The 21861-nt window shown below is 41.0% G+C and overlaps 1 protein-coding gene across 9 annotated transcripts in view; it reads right to left on the bottom strand.

The window, feature by feature from the left end:
• FAT3 (FAT atypical cadherin 3) overlaps positions 1 to 21861 on the bottom strand; it is a 407707-nt gene that overhangs the window by 31198 nt on the left and 354648 nt on the right. For all 9 annotated transcript variants that reach the window (XM_057422587.1, XM_057422594.1, XM_057422585.1 and 6 more), the window contains 8 exons: positions 20981 to 21370; positions 18294 to 18508; positions 17127 to 17264; positions 13808 to 13951; positions 13081 to 13278; positions 9799 to 10597; positions 1915 to 2049; positions 779 to 936 (listed from right to left, as the gene is read on the bottom strand). In XM_057422587.1, coding sequence (XP_057278570.1) covers positions 779 to 936; positions 1915 to 2049; positions 9799 to 10597; positions 13081 to 13278; positions 13808 to 13951; positions 17127 to 17264; positions 18294 to 18508; positions 20981 to 21370 — 2177 coding nt within the window. The remainder of the gene's footprint in view (positions 1 to 778; positions 937 to 1914; positions 2050 to 9798; positions 10598 to 13080; positions 13279 to 13807; positions 13952 to 17126; positions 17265 to 18293; positions 18509 to 20980; positions 21371 to 21861) is intronic.

Below are 21861 nucleotides of genomic sequence, written 5' to 3'. Positions count from 1 at the left end.
TTGTACCTTAGAGGCTCTTGCAGAAATACTATATATCCAGGCTCTTGAATGAGCCTCACGCTCCCTTTCCATCCAGCAGATACTTGCCATTCCACAGAAATCCAACAAAGAACAAACATGGATGGAGAGCTTATCAATGAAATATCGATTAGGTATCAATCTCCAGCTACTCCATGCCTCTCTCAACAAATAATCTTAATTCACAGTGTGCGGAAATCATCACATTCAGTAGGAGACACGTTCTAAGCAGTCTGATAACAGTGAGGTATATCCTCTAACCATGGGCACAGACACAGAGGAAGAACAGCTGTCTCAGCAGGCATTATTTTGAAGATATGGTTAAGTGGACCATATAGTCGGTGAACCACAGCCTAGTAGAGGGTGTCCCTGCCCACTGCAAGAAGGTTGGAATGAGATGTCCCTTACAACCCAAACCAAAGGGATTCTATGATTCTGGGATTCTACGATTCTATGATACAAATGGCCAAATCTTAGATCTCCTGCAGACTGGCTCCTGCATGCAGACAAACATCATGTTTCTATAATGAACAGCACCCAATGGATCATTTTCCAAGTAAAGTACCATTAAAAATCTGCTTTTTTGATTGTTGTAGCTGCCATTGTTGAAACCATTCATTTTCCCTGTTAGCATGAAACAGATTAGACTTCATTTTCTCATCTGCAGCTGAAATGAGAACAGCATTCCCCAAATTAACAGCCAGCAGAATATACATAATCAAGAAAAACAACTGTGGAAAAAAAAAGTTATTTTAATTACCTTCAGAATTATACAGGGATTCGCTCTGGTGTACATTATAATTCCATTGCTTTGTAGGGTTCGCAGACGGAGAGCCAACTTGAATTCCTCTTTCTTGCTATTTTCAGAAACCCGGTATTTAATGTAGCTATTCCCAGCAAAGCTAAGGGAAGTGTGGCCTGAAATAACCATTTTCAAAAGACACACGTTCTTTTAGCGACACATGAAATAATTCCTCAACTGTTAAGTTAATTGCAGAATTTATGGAGCTAATGAAAACGTCTAGGAAGAAATAAATAAAACCCAACTGTGATGGGGAAGAAAGCTGGCACCTACTACAAAAACATATTGTACTTTTTTAAGAAATATTTTTTCATGGGATGGAGGAAAGTTCTATTTCTCCATACTTATAAAAAGAGAGGTTTCTCCAAGTGTTCAGCACCTTTAACACCCCTCTCACCTCATAACAGAGGGAGTCAGAAAAACCATGTCTCTACATCAGGCAGCTGACTTAAGGGTATGAAGTTAGGTGTGGGCAGATGCCAGCCAAAACCTTGCAATGAGTTCTCTTCAATCACTGCCCAGGACCACAGTTATACAGCTCAGTGTCTGCTGTGTTTTCATCAGGGAAATAGCACATGTCCTCTATCATGCAGCCCTGGATTCACTGAAGTCAACAGAAAGCTCCATTTCACTGGCTTTTGACCATATTTCAGGAACCACACAGCTGCAGAGGACTAACAAACATCCTCAAACTTTCTTTTGGGGGTGGTATAATGTTTTCATTAATAAAGATTGGAATTTCAGCAATCTAAATAGTAAGAAGAAGAGTTAATTATAGAGCTTTGCCCATGGCAGGAAAACATCTGGCATACCACTCTCTAGGAAAAGTCCTGTTTTCTCAGCAGCCTGTTTTACTGATCTGTGGTTCAATCAAGTCAGTGGGAATTTCCTAATGGAAACTGGAGCACTATCTTCATACAGCCCCATAAAGACAAGTATTGCACAGAGCTTATAAACAGATACACTGAGTGCCAGTGCTGAGAAAGGTTAAGTAGTACATCTTCTGTTGACTTCAGTGGCATCTCTACCGACAAAACGATAATGGCAGCATTTTGTTGCTCAAGTATATCCCCCTTTACTGCTGTAACAGGCACCTGAACATTCGCCAAGCTTCCCTGGTGGGCACTGACAGATGAAGGGTCTCCGGTTAGCTTCATACCCCACACATTGCATGTCCCCTGGGCACGGTTTTTCCAGACAGGGATCATTAGACCCTGGGCAGAGTCCTCCTGCAATAAGTTAAAATACTGTCAGGGATACACAGTGTAAAGCATGATTTGGAGCAATACAAGAGCAATGAAAGACATTTATTGATCTCACACTTCAGTACAAGCAAAGAACGGCTTAATAACAAAAACCCACCCCAATTTTCACAGAAAAGACATACTTTGAATAAGTATGTAGCAAAACCGATACAGTTCTTCAAAGGCTGCCCTAAAACCCATGGCAACATACTACGAAAAACAACTGTTATGAGCGGTAAGTGTCTTCTAATTGGTGTTGTGGCTCTTGGGCCATTCATTTTCTCACAAAGCCTCCTGGGTGGGGGATTTAGAGATATGAGGAAAAAATATTACTTGAAGATATGTACTCCTTTTGCTGCAGGACACCCACGAGAAGCAAATTTAAGGAGGTAGCGTTCCCTAGGAGACAGGAAAAAGGCATCCCTGAGCTACAGAATGATAGGTGGGCTGTTCATCCTCATACTGCACAGGACACACACACTACCAGCCTGACTGTACAGCTTAGTCAAACTTGCCCTGTTCCCATGTTCCTCCTGATATTTCTGAGGTCTCACATCCTATTGTGCATCTTGCCCAGGCTGCCAAAACCTATCCTCCTTTCTCTGTGTGTGACTGCACAAGTCCTGCTGTGTCTGGAATTGCATATATCCAGGGAAAAAAAAAAAAAAAAGAATCAAGTGGATGACTTGCTCTGGATGCTAAGAAATGAAAGTGAACAAATTCGGAAAATCTAGAATAAGTTGACTGTATTCCTTGACATTACCTAATAGAAGAAAGAAGCAGCTCAATATTCTAAATAGGCAGTTGCGGTCTATAATTATAAATAAGGTAAACCACCTGTCCTTTTGTATTTAGGGAAGAGCAGAATTTGGGTAAAATTATTTTGAATGCCAGTGTCAATTCTTTCCTAGAAATCTTTTATTACTATGGAATCTAATTTTACCCAAGAATAGGTGAATCAGAACTACTGCTAACTTCTGTAAGTAGAAGGAAGGAATCTGAAGGGATAGATGAATACTAAGTTTTAAATATGCTTAAAATATTTGCATGGCACAATTACATTAAGGTTCTTCAAAGCCTCCTAAATTCTAAACATCTATCAAGCTGAGTATGTTAAGGGCTTACTTTGAAGCTTGTTGGTATCAAAGGAACTTCTTTCATTCCATAGGGTTTGGCTGTAACTTCTATATAACTTCTCAGAGTGTCTAAATTAGTATGTTCTAAGTGCCCTAATCTGAAAATATCTGCAAAAAACAGTACAACTATTGCAGCTTAATATATGAACTTTCAGGAACAGATGACTTCCACAACAGTCAGACTTTTTTTGGTTGCTGTGTTTGGTCTATGTTGGGTCATCTTGTTGGACATCTGTGTGCAGCTGCTATGAGGGTAGCCTTTAAGTGCAGGAAAGAAGGCATTCCTGCCCTTGCTTCTGTTGATTTGCAGCCAGAGCTTCAGCAGTGAATGCCAGTTGCTGGGAATGGACAGGTGTCTCTCGCTTTGCTTATCAAATTCATTTACTTAATACATGCAGGTGATGATTTTAACAATGAAAAGTCAGCACCTTTCTAACCACCACTTTCTGAATATTGGCAGTACTTGTTTATTGCAGGACCGACCCTTATCATATTCAAAACTACTTTATGTTTTGAGCATATGTATTTTATTTACAATTTATAAAGGAGGAAATCAACCTGTCACAGAGTATATCTCCGAAAGTAATGAAAGAAAGAATCTTATTGCTCTCACACTTTCATACAAGCCAAGCAGGCTCATAGCAAGCATAGCTGAAATCACCTGGCACTGTATTTTCTGGAAAAAGAAAAATTACCACTTTAGGTTTCAAAGTGGACATGGGCTGACTACAAATATGGCAATGACTGTAAATGTCTTGCTTGATGTACAGCACAGTCAATTTAATCTTTAACATCCTCGCCTCCTTTGTCAAACATTTGTTTGAGAGGTCTATGCAGTAAACGATTTACAGTACTGCCTGTAGCGCTCTTAGAAAATGATGCATGGCAATCTTTATTAATCACTTTAGTAGGCAGCATTAACAGGAGTAACAGCTGCAATATGCAGTCACACTTTGAGCATTACAGAATCAAGAAACAAATGTCATTTAATAGGATTCTGCACTGCAGAACTATATTCTATTTAAATGTAAGATCAGCAGAATTTAACCAAGAATATGATGCCTTCTCCAGTTTGGTGGTTTTTTTTTCAAACAGGCTTTGCCCCCCAACATCCTTTGGAATTCAATGGCAAGTAAAAATTATTTATGAAATTGTAACAAGTGGTTAAATATCCTATAGGCTGCCTTGTATTTTCTATTTGTTTTCAGCTATTTTAATTCACTCTCGTGACAAATACGCATCATTCTGCCGTACAGATCTGAACACACTTAAGCCTTTTCTGAGGCTGTAATTCAAGTGAGCCTCTCCACAGCTGACAGATAAGTCATTGGACAAAAGTCCCACCGTTCATTAGTGTCGGAATGCAGAAAGGGACACTGAGATTTCCAAATGTGGCTTCACAAATCTTCACATCCCCTAACCTACGCCTGTATCTTTGACATTCAGCAATAAAGCAGCAGCTTACTTTGTTATCCATCTCTGCCAGGTTTTTTAGCTGATTCAAACTCTGATTTGCACTTCAGAGCTATCCTTCCACAGTCAAAAAAATATATGGAAAGGATCTAACATATTTAGTGCATCTGTGGAGATAGATACACTAAAGAACTGCTTATTCTGGCAAACCAAGAAAAGTTCTTTTGGTAAACTACAAGCAAATCAACTTTTTATTCATCCTGCTGCAGCAGGATTTCATAGCTGTCACAGACTCTTTTAAATATTCAGACTTGGGAGAAGAAATGCTTTATGTCTGCCTGCATGGCTGTAAGTGCAGAATCTGCGTTATTGCCTTGCCCAAGCTAACACACATTTTCAGGCTGATTTCACAACTACGTGGAGCAAAATTGTGAAATTGTTCAAGGTTACGTTGCCCACATCAAAGATTGATAGCGTGAGTTTAAATGCAATTATTCTAATGTCGCATTTCCACTCCAAAGAGCAGTCTATTTACCATCCAATAAGAGATTCAAGAAATACAGATTTGAATTGATATTTTTCTTCTTCTGCAGGCAAATCCAGGCAATCCATGGCATTCACTTGAAACTCACAGTATTAATAAAGCTGTTCTCTATCAGGTATCACAGAGACACATGAGGTAGCATCAATCAGTGCATGGCAAAAAAAGGTGGAATAGACCCACTTGATTGTGACGGATCATTGCCGTTTAATTCTCTAAAATAAGGTAAAAGTATTACAATCTTCCTACTAGTATACTAAGGAAGAAAACACTTTTCCCTTGCAAAATGAGACATTTCATTCCTGTCCATCCAAAGAAGGATCACTTACAGGACTACAAATATATTTTGAAAATGGGTGCTTCAAGAATTATAACTTCAACCTTGTGATACTCGGTGTTCTTCTCTAGGCCCATTCTCCTGAATCTGTATGAACACTTAACAAAGAGTCTGTTTCTCTTGCTTGCAGAAGAAAGTTTGAAAGATGACTCCTGAAGGCCAGTGTCCCAGAAAACACAAAAAGCAAACTCCAAACTGTTAATTTTAAACAATCTATTAACTAATTTAGTGGGGAGGGGACACTGTCAACTCATGAGCTGCAATTTGGAGCCTGGTGACCAGGTATTGTAAGCGATGATTACTGTATACATATCAGTGCAGATACCACAAACTTATTTCTGCACAGGTCAGTCATGGGCTTCAGTTAGCTGAAGTGCTCCTGGAAAACTGTGTCACACAGCATGTCCTAGTGAATCAGGTTCTCTCACAGTTTTAGAACTGAGACATTTGACCTCTTCCACCCATTCCCTGATCATAGCTTCCCTTAAGACCATTAAGTGATAGACAGCAATTCCCTCTTGCCCTGACTGTACTGTCATGCCCTCACTTCATGCTTCAGTTCTCCCATGTTTTATATGAGAGTGCTCACAGGCCTTAAAATGAGTGATATTCTAAGGGAGAAACATCTCTCCTTACACACGTGTAGTGTTGAACTATAGTGAAATCGGATCAGTCACATTTATCTGCAGATCTTTGGTCCCAAGCACAGGCACTTTTGTCTTCAGTTTTCCTGACTACCTTGCCAGGCCAACTTAAGGCCTAGGATGTAGACACATTCCTGAAAAGGTGAAAAGCAGTTTTGTACACAGAGGAATTGGGTTCCTGATATGCAATCCTGAAGAGCACCCAGGACTCTTTAAGAGGCAGTGTGCAGTTTGTGCTCTGTGGGGCTGAGTACACAAATGACCTCTGAAGGTTAAGTCCTGTATCAATAGCACATCATCACAGTCAGTGATGACACACGACAATGTTTTGTCAGAACATTCACAAAATGCTTGAAGTGGTTGCATAAAGTTAGAATTCCCTGGTTTCATAAGAAACTGGTCCAAGACTGCTAGGCTCTTGATTAAATAATGTGGATGTGAGTGTCTGCACTTTTGCTGAACACTTCTGTGTCTATTAGAAAAATTCTTTCAAACTATTAAGCCAGAACCATGTTAAACACTTGAAATGGAATTCATCTCATCTAACTTTAGGGCATGATTCATCCAACTGATTTTAGACATCTAGGGAGAGATGTATCACATCATTAAAAATACCTCATTCTTTCCACTGTCTGCAAATGGGGCCTGGAGTGACCAGCTCAGATGTAAATATATACCCACATTTGTCAAGATGATTTCAATCCAGCCCTTTCCTATAAACTTATTAACGTAACCTCATTTTTGTAAGATTATAAAACCAAACAACGCTACATCAAAGTAGCTCTGACAAGACCTGCTTCTTCCCTTCATCTTTGTCTCAATGCAAAAGAATTTACATCATGAAAAAAATAAAATCATGGAACAGATTTTTGCTTCTAAAAATTGAAAATGTCATGAGAACTATTTGTTATGAATACATTTCTTCCAGTCCTCCTACCTTTATTTCCCTCAAGCACTGAGAGATGTTGTGACAACTGCATAGCCGCTACAGCCACACTGAAACAAACCCCAGTTTGTTACAGTATTTTTCATACACACACAAGCAGATGAGCCAGAAATCGGAGAAACTCTGTTTTTGTAAAACTCTTCAGTTCAATTTTACTGATTTTAAAGGCTTAGACTGATGCATCTGAACTTTAGAACTTACCTGTCCAGACCTGAGCTGCTGAACCTCCCAAGTTCACCCACCGCCTGCTTTTACAGGCTGCCTGCGTTTTCACGTTAGATAACTCCGTTTGCTCACAAAGGTAATCTAGGTAAGTTATGCACAGCTGGCATGCATAAATTGTGCATATCTGTGACATCTGCCAGTGGGAAAACCACTCCAAGTATGATACATATTTCAAGAATGAGTGAATTAGTTCAAACTCAAGCTTTCTGGGTCATAATTGAATCAGATCTCTGGAAAACATATGCAATATTTAATGGCTTTCTCATGCAAGCTATGAATATTTACTGGACATAAAACTACTCTAGTAACAAAGGAAGTAGAATATTTTTATTATATTGATAATATACTGCTAATGCTGTCTTATTAAACAAGCCCAAATAGATTTATGCTAGTATTTTGTGCACTTTTTTCTGAGGTACTGCATTTATCTGCATGTGCAAGAACTACTGATCAAAGATTTGCATTTTTCTAACTTTTAGTGGGCCTAGTCTTTAGCCTTCATGAAAGCAAAACTATACACACATAATCTAATTAACATACCCTCAGAAGTCTGTTTTACATCCTATGTGATAAAACAGTGTGTGAATGTGTGTTTACCTAAATACCAAAACATTTCTTGTGGCTTCTTTAATTAAAAACAGTAGAAGAGGCTGAAGCATTAACTAATGCAGAGAAAGGCAAACCCCAGGGTATTTTACTTCCCACCAAGATCTCTTAGCTCCATGTAAGTAACAGGCATCAAGGCTTTCACCTCTTCAGTAGCTACACCAATCTGCACCTCTGGACAGGTTTTTATTACAGGCGGGATGATGCACAACCCCACCCTGCGTCCTGTGGATCACCCATGGGAAATCAGTATATAGTGGCTCAAACGGGACCTGTGGGAACCCTTCCAGTTTTCCAGCTGGACCAGGACAAGCTGCCTGTTGCAACTGCTCCCATACAGCAGTCTTGAAGGCCATGATAAATAGTCCAGAGGCCAGGGATCACAGGCAGTCTGCAGAAGCTCACTGCCTTCCGGCAGCCTGCCATGTGTTTTGTGGATTGGCTGGTACATGACGGGCAAATTTGGAAATCACTGTCCCAGCTGAACTGTTGGGCTTCCAGTGCAAACTTGCTGTGCAGGGAGGCAAAAGGGAGGGAGCTGCTGGATCAGAACTGTACTGCATTGCAAAGTCCCTGTTTTTTGAGTTAAGATAAGGGATTATGTGGCAGATCTACTATTAGTATCCGAAGGGAATAATACATCATTATTGACTTTAATAAGTAGTGAAATGAAATTATAAACAATGAAAATTTTGGCTGCCAAAACACCCATTTCTGACAGTGAGGGCTATCACTATCCCCATGGAGATGAAGATTTGTGATTTCTTGGTATGAAAATGAGACAAAGCTATGACTTGGGGAATATGAAAGTATTTTGCAGACAATGCTCCTGCACTGGCCCCTGAACTCAACTGAAAGATAGTGCATCACTGTCTCTTTAAGCTTGTGAAAATCCTTTATTTCAGAACCTTTCAGGTGTCACTTATTGTTGTTATACATCTGTTTGAAACGTGCAATGCTATTACTTAAAAATGGACCAGTCTGTTCCTGAACACACACGAAAATACCTCGAATACAGAAACCTGATACTTCTATAGGACTGAACATCTATGGCAGTATAGGTAGGACACCAAGTCCTGCTTGACTGCTGCAAAAACAAAGGTTGGTTACTGAGAGACATGGCTGTGGCATTCTTGTGCTGCTCTGTGTGTGTGTATGTGTGCATGTGCGCTTAAGATGAGGGAGACTTAGATGTATTGATTTTACAGCAGCTTTTCTCTCTGCTCTTAAATGAAGTGGAATGCGGAGCAAACAGCCTGGCAAACAAAAGAAACAGAACTATTATTGTAACTGCCTGAGGTTTTAAACTCCAAGTATGGAATCATGAGGAAGACTGGCTTTTGAGTCTATTTGTCATACATGCCCATGTGAAATCTCTGCCAAAATGTGGAGCAGCCTGAAACTCACCCTGTCACCTACTATAGCATAAATGGTCAGGCCTTTCACCCTGCATGGGTCAGGTCAGGTGTCCTTTTCCTTCGATACTGCTGGTGCATTGCTGCAGACCAGGATGTTCTGCTATGGTCACACTCCAAGGTTTATTCCAGTGGTGGCACCAACTGGGTGGGAAAACACATCTCTTCCTCTCCCCTCCCTTTCTCTCCCTTTCCTTCTTCCCTTCCCCTGAAGTTGGTTGATGTCTTTGATTACAGAGCCTCCAGCAAGGAGGTCTTTGTTGTAAAAGGCCAAAGTTCATCAACTTCCATTTACATTAGTAAACACGAACAATTCTTCCTGAGCCTGAGAAATCAATTCCCCCAGTACATCAGCCAGTCATGCTTTAACGGACTGAATTGAAATGCCCCTTCTAATCTGCATCAGAGGAATAAAACGGATCCTATCGCATAATGTGCAAAGATGGGAGGGGAAGAGGGAGCCGTACTCACCATTGCACATGCAGCGCACATTCCTGTAAAAGCGGGGGCACACAAAACTAATTCGTGCCGTGCTATAGGCCATCAGGGAATGTGAATCAATAGACAGACTTTGCTCACAGTGTTGCTCCTGACAATCCAGTCCAGAGCAATTCTTCTCCAAGATAGCAGAAATACGAATCACATTTTCCAAGTGTCTCCTTGCATTGGTAAGCTTCTGAATCAAATAGGCAGGCTTATAGAAACCACCGTTGTGCATCTGAACTGCAAACAGCATGTCAAGCTGATTGCTGCCTGCCACTGGCTGAATACTGATGATGTGTAGGCTGTCTTGTTTCTGGGAGAGCACTGCATTTCGCAAGGTGCGCCTGAACCCGTGCATGTGAAGGCCCACAAAGTCTTCTGGGGAAACGTTATCAAAACGGATGGTGACCGTGTTCTGCAGCATTTCTTGTAGCAATTGCTCAACATGGACCACAACATCAATGGGGACCTGGAACCGCCCATCACTGACAGAGACGTTCAGGACATACTTGCCGTTATCGAGCCCTCCAAGGGCAATGATCTTCCCATCATGGCTGTTGACCTTGAACAAACTTTTCTGTTCTGATTTTAATGTATATGTGAGGACATCATACACATCCTGATCTGTGGCATGAATTTTCCCAATGACTCCCCCAGGAAAATCATCTTCCATGGTGACAATGAAAATCTCCAGTGGAATGGCAGTTGGTTTGTGAATGCTCTCTTCAATGACCCTCACCTGAACATAGGTGTGGGAAACCTGCTGAGGCTTCCCAGAATCCTTTGCCTAATGTAATTTAGGAGAGAAAACACAAAACAAACAAACAATAAACCACACATCTAACACAGCCAGCAACCAGAACTTCTTGCTATACGTATCTTCACAGCATCAGTAATTCTGAAGACAGCTCAAAAGAACTTCCCAAATGGATTTGAAAAATATGTATGTAAAGAAAAATCTCAGTCATTTCTAGCAGCTGAACTTACAAATTCTTTAGGGAAGCACAGATATCTCATCTAAGTGGATTGCAGAGAGAAATGTGTCAGCAGAATGTCTCATTACTTAAACTGAAATGTTCCCAGGATCCCGCAGCTATCACCTGTCGTCTTCACAACAGAGAATATACCAACAGTGTGGTATATTCTGCACCAAATAGAGTCTGGGCTTGCTTCTACCCTGGAAAAGAGACTTCAGCCCAGTGAAATACCAGCATCAGTCTGTGCATTGCTTTGGTGTGCTCCAAGGTGCTTCAGACCCTGCCTAACTTGTGCGGATGTGAGAGACTTCAGATATTTTCAGAGCACTGTACTACTTTACCTGAAGCAGTCAAGAAATATACATGAAGTAAATGAAATTTATCACCCCCCAAAAACTAAATAGGGTGCTTGTGCTGTTACTAATGATAAAATATGAGAGCAGCACTGCACTTGGACAGATGACTGTACGACCAACAGCACATACGATAGCATCATCTGAACTTTTTTATAGAGAACAAAAGAGCAAGTATGACAGAAAAATGCAAGGCCATCTTGACAGAAAGGTGTGCAAACTTGAATCAGTACCCTTTCCTGCACTAAGGAAAATGCTTCATTGTAGTCACTATTAAGATATACTGCTTCACACATTCATTTGCTCTAGAGAAGAAAAGACCACTCCTACCACTGGGCTGAGATGTAGCACACATTCAAAGATCTTTGTATTTGGACATGGGGAGGAAAATTTACAAGCTGAATAACAAAACAAAAGCAGGATGGCATCAGTAATAAGGACATTACTAGGAAAGGATTAGTAACTCTAAGACATTCTAAAATCCATTCATCTTAACTCCTAAAAGGCCTGGCTGAAGTCCTTTAAAAACGATTTTATGTATACGCGGACACACATACACGCAAAGAGATTACTTCCCATTCCACTTTCAATTTTAACATTACTTTTTAATAAACCTAAGACAGAGGAGGATGAGAAGGTGAGATGGAGAAGGAGAAAGCAGCACTCCACATATGAATGGAAAGAAACATTTCTATGGTCTATACACAGCAGGAAACTATAAATTATATTTTCACTGCAGAAATCCCTAAAGAAAATAATATTGGGAATTAGGCCTCTGGAATCTAATAGCATGGTTTTCTGAACATGTTGGTGCATTTCGAATGCTGTGATCTAATATTTCATTTATATGACATACATACATCTATATAGCTAAAGGATGCGGCTTAAATGTAATTCTCATGCCAAATTTTGGCTGTACGGGAACTTTGGTTAGTAAGTTGCCCTGAAAGAAGGGTATTTCGGGATGAGGGCATGGTAAGAATGAAAGGTGAGGGTTGTTTTTATTTTCCTACAAGGCTCAAAAGATAGGTTTCAGGAATATTAAATGGCAAACTTGTAAAACTCACTTCAATTTCAACTGTTAATTAGTGTCAGAGCTTATAGTTTTTGAATTGCAGCTATCTGAGGATGTTGCTGGGATTAAATGCTGTTAATGCAAAGGAGCAGACAGGCTGTGTTTACAGAAATCAACTCTAGCAAAGCAAGTGGAGGAAGCCTGCATTTCAGACTTAGCTTATAGGACCATGTCCCATTTCAGCAAAGAGGTGTTGTTCATTCCTTAGACTTGCCTATTTAATGAACCCTAGTACATTTTCTCTGGCAGGCTTGAGAAACGTGGACAAATTCCTTTTGGATTTACAGTTTTCTGTAATCAAAATTACCCTGGTTACCAAGTTCCCCAACAATGACTCTAAAGGTAAGTTTGAGCTCGACTTCTATTGCATATCTTATTTTCACATTCTTTAAAAGCTAAGTTGACCTTGGAAATGTGATTTCATGAGTTCTTGGTAGGCATCCAAAATTTTATGATTGAATTTATGACTAAAAAGCAGAAGTGATTGTCCTTCCTAGAACAATATTTTGCTGTCGCTTGTTCTGTGGTGTATTTATCAGTATGGGATGCATTTTTGCTTATTTTCCTCACTTAGCTACAGAAAAAAAAAAAAAGATGAAAATCTTAAATCATAATGGCTGCTGCTCAGGAAATTCATTTCATGTGGAGGAAACTGGAAAGGTTGCTGGCTGCCTATTTATATTTATATGAAATTAGGTTTAAGGACTTCAAAGGAAATATACCATATTGTGTTCTTGTAAACTGGAATGCATGTTATTTACTCACAGAATACAGTCAATTAAAACCAACCCATATAGGCAATGTACAGATGAACTACCACGATGAGGGTTTTTCTTCCTATGCAGATGCAATAACCAAGCCATACCTGTACGCAGAGCACATATTCAGTTGCCACCATGTGCTTGAAGATGACTGCAGATCTTAAGACGCCGTGAGGGTCCAGCGTAAACTCCTCCTCTTCATTGCCAGTGAGGATGGTGAAGGTAAAAGGGGGGCCATTGTGAAAAGAGTCTTTGTCTGTCACTACCAGCTGCAAAATGCTTGTGCCCACTGGTTTATTTTCCTTTACACATATACACAGTGTATAAAGAAAAGGATTTAAATGACACATATATCACAATCATAAAATAACATGTTTCACTAGCAAGAATATTCAACTAAATGCTCTCTGCTCAATATGGCAGTTCTCAAGAAGCATTTATTTGACGCCTCTTGTGCCGCACGGATGGGCAGCAGAGACATCTCCAGGGACAGATGAGCTCTGCCTGATACTGTGTCTGATCACGACTGGCTAACCATTTAGTCTAACACCCTGAAGCAAGGTGTAAAAAGTGCAAACTCATCCCAGTTCAGACTTTTTGAGGCCAGAGTACCTGGCACAACAAGGATGAATGGTAAAATGCGTGACTGTTAAGAAGCCTCAGCAGACAGAAACTCACCAAAGACTTAAGAAAGACGTGTTTATACTTTCCTTTAGATAAGATCACTCAATGCATCTTTTGCAGATACATCATCAAAAGCTACTTAACTGAAACCAAATGCTTTTGTATTTTGAAATTCGGGGAAGTTTCTTATGTGCAGGATAAACTTACTTGAATTACAGCGGTATAGTTAGCTGGAGTAAATACAGGGCCATTATCATTCACATCGGAAATGTCCACATTGACCGTCACAGACGAAGACAAAGGAGGGGTGCCGCTGTCTCTTGCCTGGACAACTAATGAATAACCAGATATCTGCAAAAAGGTGAAAACACTAAATCATCGTGAAAGCAGTCTTAAATTTTAACTTATGTTCCTTACATCCAGCGCACCACCTACAACATTCTAAGTAAAGCTATTTGGCCTCATTACCTTCCCTGCCCTTAGTATAACATTATCCTGTTCATTGCTAGGGTGTCCCAACTTCTGTTTTATAAGGCTATCAATAAACAGAACAACTTTATGGTATTAAAATGACCATATCAGATGATGCATTCTTGAAACAGAGGCAGACAAAAAATAAATGATGGATAATATCCAAACTCAGCCATTACTACTGTAGCTAACATTTTCATCTCTCCTAGGTGTCAGCTGGGATATGTGACCTGATTCTATTTATCTTGTGGTTGGTTTCCAGGTTATTATACAAATTGCTTATTAGAGACAACCTCAGTTTGACACACAGTGTTTCTAACACCGCTATGGAGAACCAAGAAAAGTTCACAGGCAGTTGGCTTAAACACACACCGGAAAACATTTGGGACTACTAAGGGCAACAGTGTCTGTAAAAACAGGCTGTTATAAACCACTCAGTAGAAGATAAGGACTTGTTTGCAACCGACATAAACTACTCAGCATGGTGTGGGCAGTTCAGTGCATCACGCTTGGGCCCTCCACACACATATGTGCCTGAGCGTGAGGTGTGAGCATATGTGACAATTTGCTAAAGCTCGGTCTATGCACAGCTTATGGATGACAATTTGATTTTATGAACTGCATCCTTATGTTGGACTCCTTAGGTCTTACAACTGCTTCTTACTGTATATTGTTCCCATTTCCCAGGGATTGCTGCCGACATGTCTGCCTGGGAATACCTCCATGGGGGAGCAAGCAAAGGGCAAAACTTGTGCCAGATAAAATATCCAGCTCCAGCCTCGCCATGCAGAGCTGGTAAGGGGAAAAAGCACAACCCTGCAGAGGGGGACAGCATAATGCTAAAGTGTTAGAAAATCCAAAGCCATTAGATAAATAAAGGCCATTTGGGTAGGAGGCCAAGTGTACGAAACAAGGGGGCTCTGCTGGGATGTGAGACCGACCTAAAGAAAAGGGAAACAGGTTTTTCTTTTTGGTAATTGTAAGGAGGAGAAATACTGTGATTTGGTGGAGGCACAGTGATAGAGCAGGGAGGAAGAATCCTGAACTGTGGAAAGTTGAGAAACTGAGGCAGACAATACTCTTCCCCCTTCCCCCCAACTTTGGAGCAGCAATTTCTACTGCTAGCTAAGACTGACAGTTTAGTGGGATCTTTCCCCAATTTTGTGTGTGTTTGCTTTCATTTCAGTGTATCCCAGAAAGGTAGATGGCAAAAAGTCATGGTTTCTATGTGATTGCAGCTCTGGAAATGAGTTTCCTTAAACCGCTGAAACCTGAGAGTCAGCACTGCCTTTGGGGATCTACAGCAGATGGAGCATCATGTATCATTTTCCCTGAAGGGGTCAGAAACACCTGTGTCTAAGAAATGTGCCAAGGTAGCACAGAAAAAGGCAATATTTTATTTTAAACGAGGGAAACTTTGGAAAATGCAGATTTAACAGAGTTGGCATTAAACGTACACACGCTGGTGAGGGTAAACGTGTGTGTCTGAATGCAGTTGTACACGAGCACGCTTCAGAAACGAAATAAAATCATATTAAGAAATGAAGTCTCTACCATTTAAGAGGAATATATCAGAGCAATGTCACATGCACAGCCATTGTTACTTCCCTGTCCTTGTCAGTCTGTGGTAAAGTCATTCTCCAACCAAACCCTGAGAATTTAATCCTGCTTTTGTGATAATACAGAAAAGATATTTGCCACCGTATTAAGCAGTAGCCCTGCTTCCAGTAGAGAGCTTTTCCAGCTGAGCCCATATTCTGAAGACAGCAATCTTTAATGGATGTACTGGTCGGTGGCAGGAGGCATAGATGTTGCCCCCAAAGCCATGTAAAACTCTCCTGCCCTGCTAGTAGCACAGGCAATTGTGTTTGTTTTTTTTCCCCCCAAAAGCTGCTAATTGCTAGTTATGGCAAAACGGTGATAAATCACCCTGAATGAATAATCCAGGGAGCAAACAAAGCAGCAGAATCTGTTTAATGAAGCACTCCTTCACTTTTGGTACAGCCTGGACACTTCATAACATCACCTCCCCAGTGACATGTTTTGCAGTGCGCTAATTAATGGCTGAGGTCTCAGCTCGGTGCTTGGTGTATGTTCCAATGTGTATTGTCCTACAATCTGGAGTATGTTGTAATCACTGCGTTGCACACAGTGGTGCATGTGTGCGCTTGCACGCACAGGAGAGAGGAGGCAGCTCATTAACACAGCAATAGTGGCCTGTGGCAACACAGGAGAAATCCAGTGTTGCTTTTTTACCCCAGTCTGGCCTCTGCTGCTGTGTCGGTGCAGGATGGGAATGTTTGCAGAGCAGTTGGCTTGGAGATGCGGTCAGGATAGGTTTGGGGTGGGTAAGAAGTGGAACAACCATATCCTGGGCTGCATCAAAAGGAGCGTGACCAGCAGGTCGAAGGAGGTGATCCTGCCCCTCTACTCTGCTCTTGTGAGACCTCACCAGTTCTGGTGTCCTCAACATAAGAAGGACATGGACCTGTTGGAGCAAGTCCAGGAGGCTACGAGGATGATCAGGGGCTGGAGCACCTCCCATATGAAGATAGGCTGAGAGAGTTGGGGCTGTTCAGCCTGGAGAAGAGAAGCTGCGTGGAGAAGGGGGCCTACGAGAATTCTGGGAAGGGACTCTTCATCAGGGACTGTAGTGATAGAACAAGGGGTGATGGGTTCAAACTTCAACAGGGGAAGTTTAGGTTAACGAACAAGTTCTTTACTGTGAGGGTGCTGAGGTACTGCACAGGTTGCCCAGAGAACCTGTGGCTGTCCCATCCCTGGCAGTGTTCAAGTCCAGGTTGGACAGGGCCTTGAACAACCTGGTGTAGTGTGAGGTGTCCCTGCCCATGGCAGGGGGTTTGGAACTGGATGATCTTAGGTCCTTTCCAACCCAAACCATTCCAAGATTCTAACATTAGGAAGACCTGTTGGAGCATCTTAGCCTGATCACTGCAGAGTATACAAGACCCTTCTTCAAAACAAGCTAGCAGCGGAGTTGAGATCAATACACATCTGTAAGTCATTGCAAGTTAAGAAGTCCTGCATGTCTTACCCTTTCTCTGTCCAATTTCTTTTTAACCTTCACGAGTCCCAAAACAGGATCAACCGAAAATTCATTGTCTCGATCCCCACTGACAATGGAAAAATGAATCTGGCCATTGGATGGGCTGTCCAGATCTTCTGCTATCAACTTTATTGAGAAAAGAGTGAAAATCAGCAAAAATAATATTAAGCAATCTATATGATACATTAATTACTTAACACCCCCAAAAATAAGACTTTGTATTCCATCAGAATAGTTACAACTGAACTGCTACCTGTCCCTGTCCATGGCAGGGGGTTTTGGAACTAGATTATCTTAAGGTCCTTTCCAACCCTAATTATTCAATGATTCTATGATTCTACAGCATCAAGACAAGCATCAAGCCAATCAGTTTTTGACACAAGGCTCCCCTTGGGCCTTTTCAAAATTTGAGCCTTAAAAAATACACAATATTGCAACCTTAAGACTCTGTTTAATGCTTTCTTTTTGGATCCAAAAGTTCCAAGATAAGAGTATTGTGAGGTTTGGGTATAGCACGCTGCATGCCAGACTATGCAAATACTATGCATTTCACTGAAAAGCTGAATTTTCCCTTTCCAGTAAAATCCACTTGTTTCTAGATGACTCATGAAATGCAATTCCTTAAATATACCATTGCTCTTTGACAGCATATTGGGGTTAAAAAGAGACAGTTGGTACTACTACTACTTTATTTTGGGAGAAAACTGGTAGCAGCCTGGAAAGCAGTAGCATATGCAAAGTATTGGCTAGAGAACAGTTAGGGTAATTGAAGATGCAGTAGTTACCATTATTAACTAGTGTAGCAGTATTTTATTAAAGGTCAAGACTCTTATCCCAAGTAACAAGTGACAGGACAAGAGGCAACAGCCTCAAGTTGTGCCAGGGGGGATTTAGATTAGATATTAAGAAAAATTTCCTCACTGAAAGGGTGATCAAGCATTGGAACAGGCTGCCCAGGGAAGTGGTGGAGTCACCGTCCCTGGAAGTGTTCTAAAACCATGTAGACAAGCCCTTAGTGACATGGTTTGACTTGGCAGTCCTGGGGTACAGGCTGGACTTGTTGATCTTAAAGGTCTTTTCCAACCTAATTGATGCTATGATTCTGTGTGGCGGAGGCCTTCACCCCACCTAAGGGCTGGCCACAGCCTCACTCACCATTATCACTGACTCGCCAATGGCAGCGTCCTCGCTGATGACGGCGCTGTAGACCGCCTGGCTGAATTTCGGTGCGTTGTCATTGACATCTGTCACATTCACGTTTACAGTTGTAACGGCACTCAGGGCTGGAGTACCTCCATCTTTTGCTTCCACTACTAAGTAGAAATCCTTACACGTTTCATAATCCAAAGCATCCAAAATGGAAATCACTCCTTTGAAGCAAGGGAGGGAATGTCAACAGCCAGAGATAAACAAATAAGTGTTATGGACTAAGGAATTTGTAGTAAACAGTACACCATGCTATTTGTCACCATGGCACACATACTACACTAACACTGTCCAACACAGTAAAAATATTTGGTCAGGTTTCTACCTCTGTTGTTTGATTAAAGAATGATGCCAATTGCACTTGGGTTGCCTCTGCAGGAAAGACCATCACAAGCAATGAATTCATGAAGCAATGAATGGTTTCTCATGAAAACAGCTTTCACTGTATGAGTATTATCGATGGAGAAGTGGGGGCAAATCTACCCATTTAACTGGGCTTGTGCAGAGCTGTGGGAGAACTGGCTGCCAACTCTGGAAATCAGCCTTGATGAGTCAACAGAAATTCACTCCCATGTAATTAACTTCTCACAAATTAAATACAAATGAATGGGGTATGAATACCTTTGAGGAACCAGTTGTCTATCATTTATGTGATTAAACAGGGACTTCCCCACTCAACTAGGTTTTTAAATTTTGGGTTCCCTCACTACACAATCACAACTAAGATTCTGTGTAACTTGACCTGCTCCATGCACCTAGAGCCCCTGTAGGATAGAAACAATTTTTTGCAACCCTTCCACTTGTTTCCCATGTAACCTTAATAAGAAGAGGGAAGTGGGCTGTGTACAGATAATCAGTGATGCCTTGAAGGAGCTAGTGGTACTGGGCACGGCAGAAAAGACTTAAATGCAAATCCTTGACCCTGGCAAGCTAAATCCTTTCTGATATAGATCCATCAGGCTCAGGGGTGTAGGTGGCTTAAAGGTCAGTTAGTCCAACTGCTGCCCAACACAGGTCAGCTAAATGTAATCATTCTTGAATGTACTTGTATGTAATGTTCCCATAAACCTCCAATGATATCAGTTTCCTAACCTTCTTAGGAAATGCACTTCAATACTTAATAATCATTACAGTTAGGAATTTTTTCCTATCATTTAACTGAAATAATCCAAATGCAATTTAAGCCCACAAATGGGCAGGGAGCACAGTTTATTCTGCTCCTCTTCATTCACAGGCTTGAATACTAACAGCATGTCTTCTCTTTTCTAGCTTAAATAGCCCCAATTCTTTCAGTCTTTCCTGGTAAGCCATATTTTACACACCTCAGATCATTCTTAATCTTGTCTGGGCTCTCTCCAAATGAATCCTACCTTTCAGCATGACTTGCTGGAAGCAGAAGCCCTGAAGAGAAGCTTCCAAGTGGCTAGCAGAGAGTTCTCACTGGTAAATGGTGTGAAAGGCATTATTTTTCAAGCCCTGATCAGGCATGCTACATCAGCACCCGGCTGTCTGGAAACTGAGCTCCTGCCTCTAACCTGATAATAATGGAGCTGTCACAGATTAATGAATAATAAATAGTTTTGGTTTTTTTCTCTTTATGTGATTAAGCTTCATTATGTTTTTTTATTGATTTATCTCCTTGGCTTCACTGTTAAATGTGAAGTTAAGTATCGCTGTCTAGGCATATTTATGTTTAAATTTTGTTAGCACTAATCAACATTATGAAGATAACAGACAACACACAATTATGTTAAGTCCCTTACATGTAAGGCAGCGGCCTCTGCAGAGTGGAGAGAGATTTTTGCACACAGTAATATAAATGACACAATGCATCATTCTGAGATTTTGCAGGTTACTGGATATTACAGCTGCACTCAAACAAGTGACACCTCCAGCTTTCAAAATTCAGATTTGTACTGGCCGTCCTGAATGTTATGAAAGTAAGGGGATCCACTACAGGAAGCACAGAAGGATCACAGTTTACTGTTGATGGATTAAAACCTCAATAGGGATAAAGAATATATCCCACTAAGGCATTGCAAAAGAAACCGGAGAAGAATTGGAGCCATTTTCACCAAATAAGGTGGCTTTTCTTAGTATTTCTTAATAAGAAGCATCAGTACATTTTTAAAATTGTGATGTATAACCAAAAAAACCCAAAACCCAAACCATAGCTGAAGTCAACTGTTAGACAACACAAATCAGAATCATTGTAGTTGCATAAACAGCAATTACATGTTAGGACTGCCAGCTAATCATGTTAGGTCCTGATAGCACTGCCCTGATGCTTGCTGAGGTTGAGGCAATTGAGGCTGTACTTAGCTGGTAAGAGGGTAAATATTGCAAGTGTTCATAATGGTGAAGGTTACACAGTTTGGCTAATGGGTTGTCACATCTACATTGACTTCAACAGACATACTAATGGAGAAAAGTATTCTCTACTCGAGCTGGGGCAGCTGAGTGTGACTGCAGTTTACATCACCAACCTAAAATTGGTTTTTAACTGTGCAACTAATTCCACATTGACAAGCTCTAAGTCTGTTGTTGGAAATGTTTTGACCCAAGAGCTTTCCCCAAAGCATTCACACTTTTTGATGTTTTCATTTTGCATTACAGGCAAGGACCACCTTACAAACCTGTTTTTGAGTTAATCCTGAACTTCCCTTTCTCATTTCCCGATCTGATGAGATAGGCAATCTCAGCATTAGTACCAATGTCTTGGCTTGTAGCAAAAACAGAAAGGACTTCAGCGCCAGGCGAGGTGTCTTCAGGTACTGTAACAAGATAATCTCTTCTTTCAAACACAGGGGGGTTGTCATTAATGTCTAGCACTGTAATGGTAACGGTGGCAAACGAGGACAAGGTCAGCACAATGCTCTGATCTGAGGCCTTCACACTGATGTTATAGGAAGACTGAAGCTCTCTATCAAGTGGATGCTCCAAAATAATGATTCCTGATGACTGGTCAACTGAGAAGTAGCCACCTGCGGAGTCTGCCAGGGAATAGGTAACTTTTCTGTTCACACCTGAAAGAAAAGCATATGAAAGTGATAAAGTGAAGAAAAGAAAAACCTCTTCCTACCCAACAGAAACCCTAAGTAAAATCTGCTATCGCACTGATCATTTTCGGTGGGGTGCAGCACAGGGAGGCAGGCGTGCCTATAGGTACAGTAATGCTGAAAGTCTGGGAGACCAGGACCTGTTCTTCCAAATCCCTGCTCTTTCAAATCCCTTGCTTTTGTCAAATCCCTGTGGATAAGTTAAGTCCCTTCCCTCATCATGATATTTTTTTTTTGGAAAATCACCTTGCAGAACTGTTGTGTAATGAAACTGGAAAGCAGAATCCAGATATGGTCCTTGCCCAGAAAACCTACAATTGAATTAGATGAGACAGGCAGAATGCTGAAATTGGAAAAGTCTCAGAGCACATCTTGAAGGAATAGAAATGTACATAAGGGAAAAATAAACCCATAAAAATACATCAGGTGGCACATAATGTACTTTCTACCACTGCTGC

Source organism: Pezoporus wallicus, unplaced genomic scaffold (genome assembly GCF_028554395.1).
Source record: "Pezoporus wallicus isolate ANWC-B61680 ecotype Strahan unplaced genomic scaffold, APGP_CSIRO_Pwel_v1 contig_8388, whole genome shotgun sequence".
NCBI classification, from domain to species: Eukaryota; Metazoa; Chordata; class Aves; order Psittaciformes; family Psittacidae; genus Pezoporus; species Pezoporus wallicus.
This window is presented reverse-complemented; position numbering and strand designations above follow the sequence as displayed.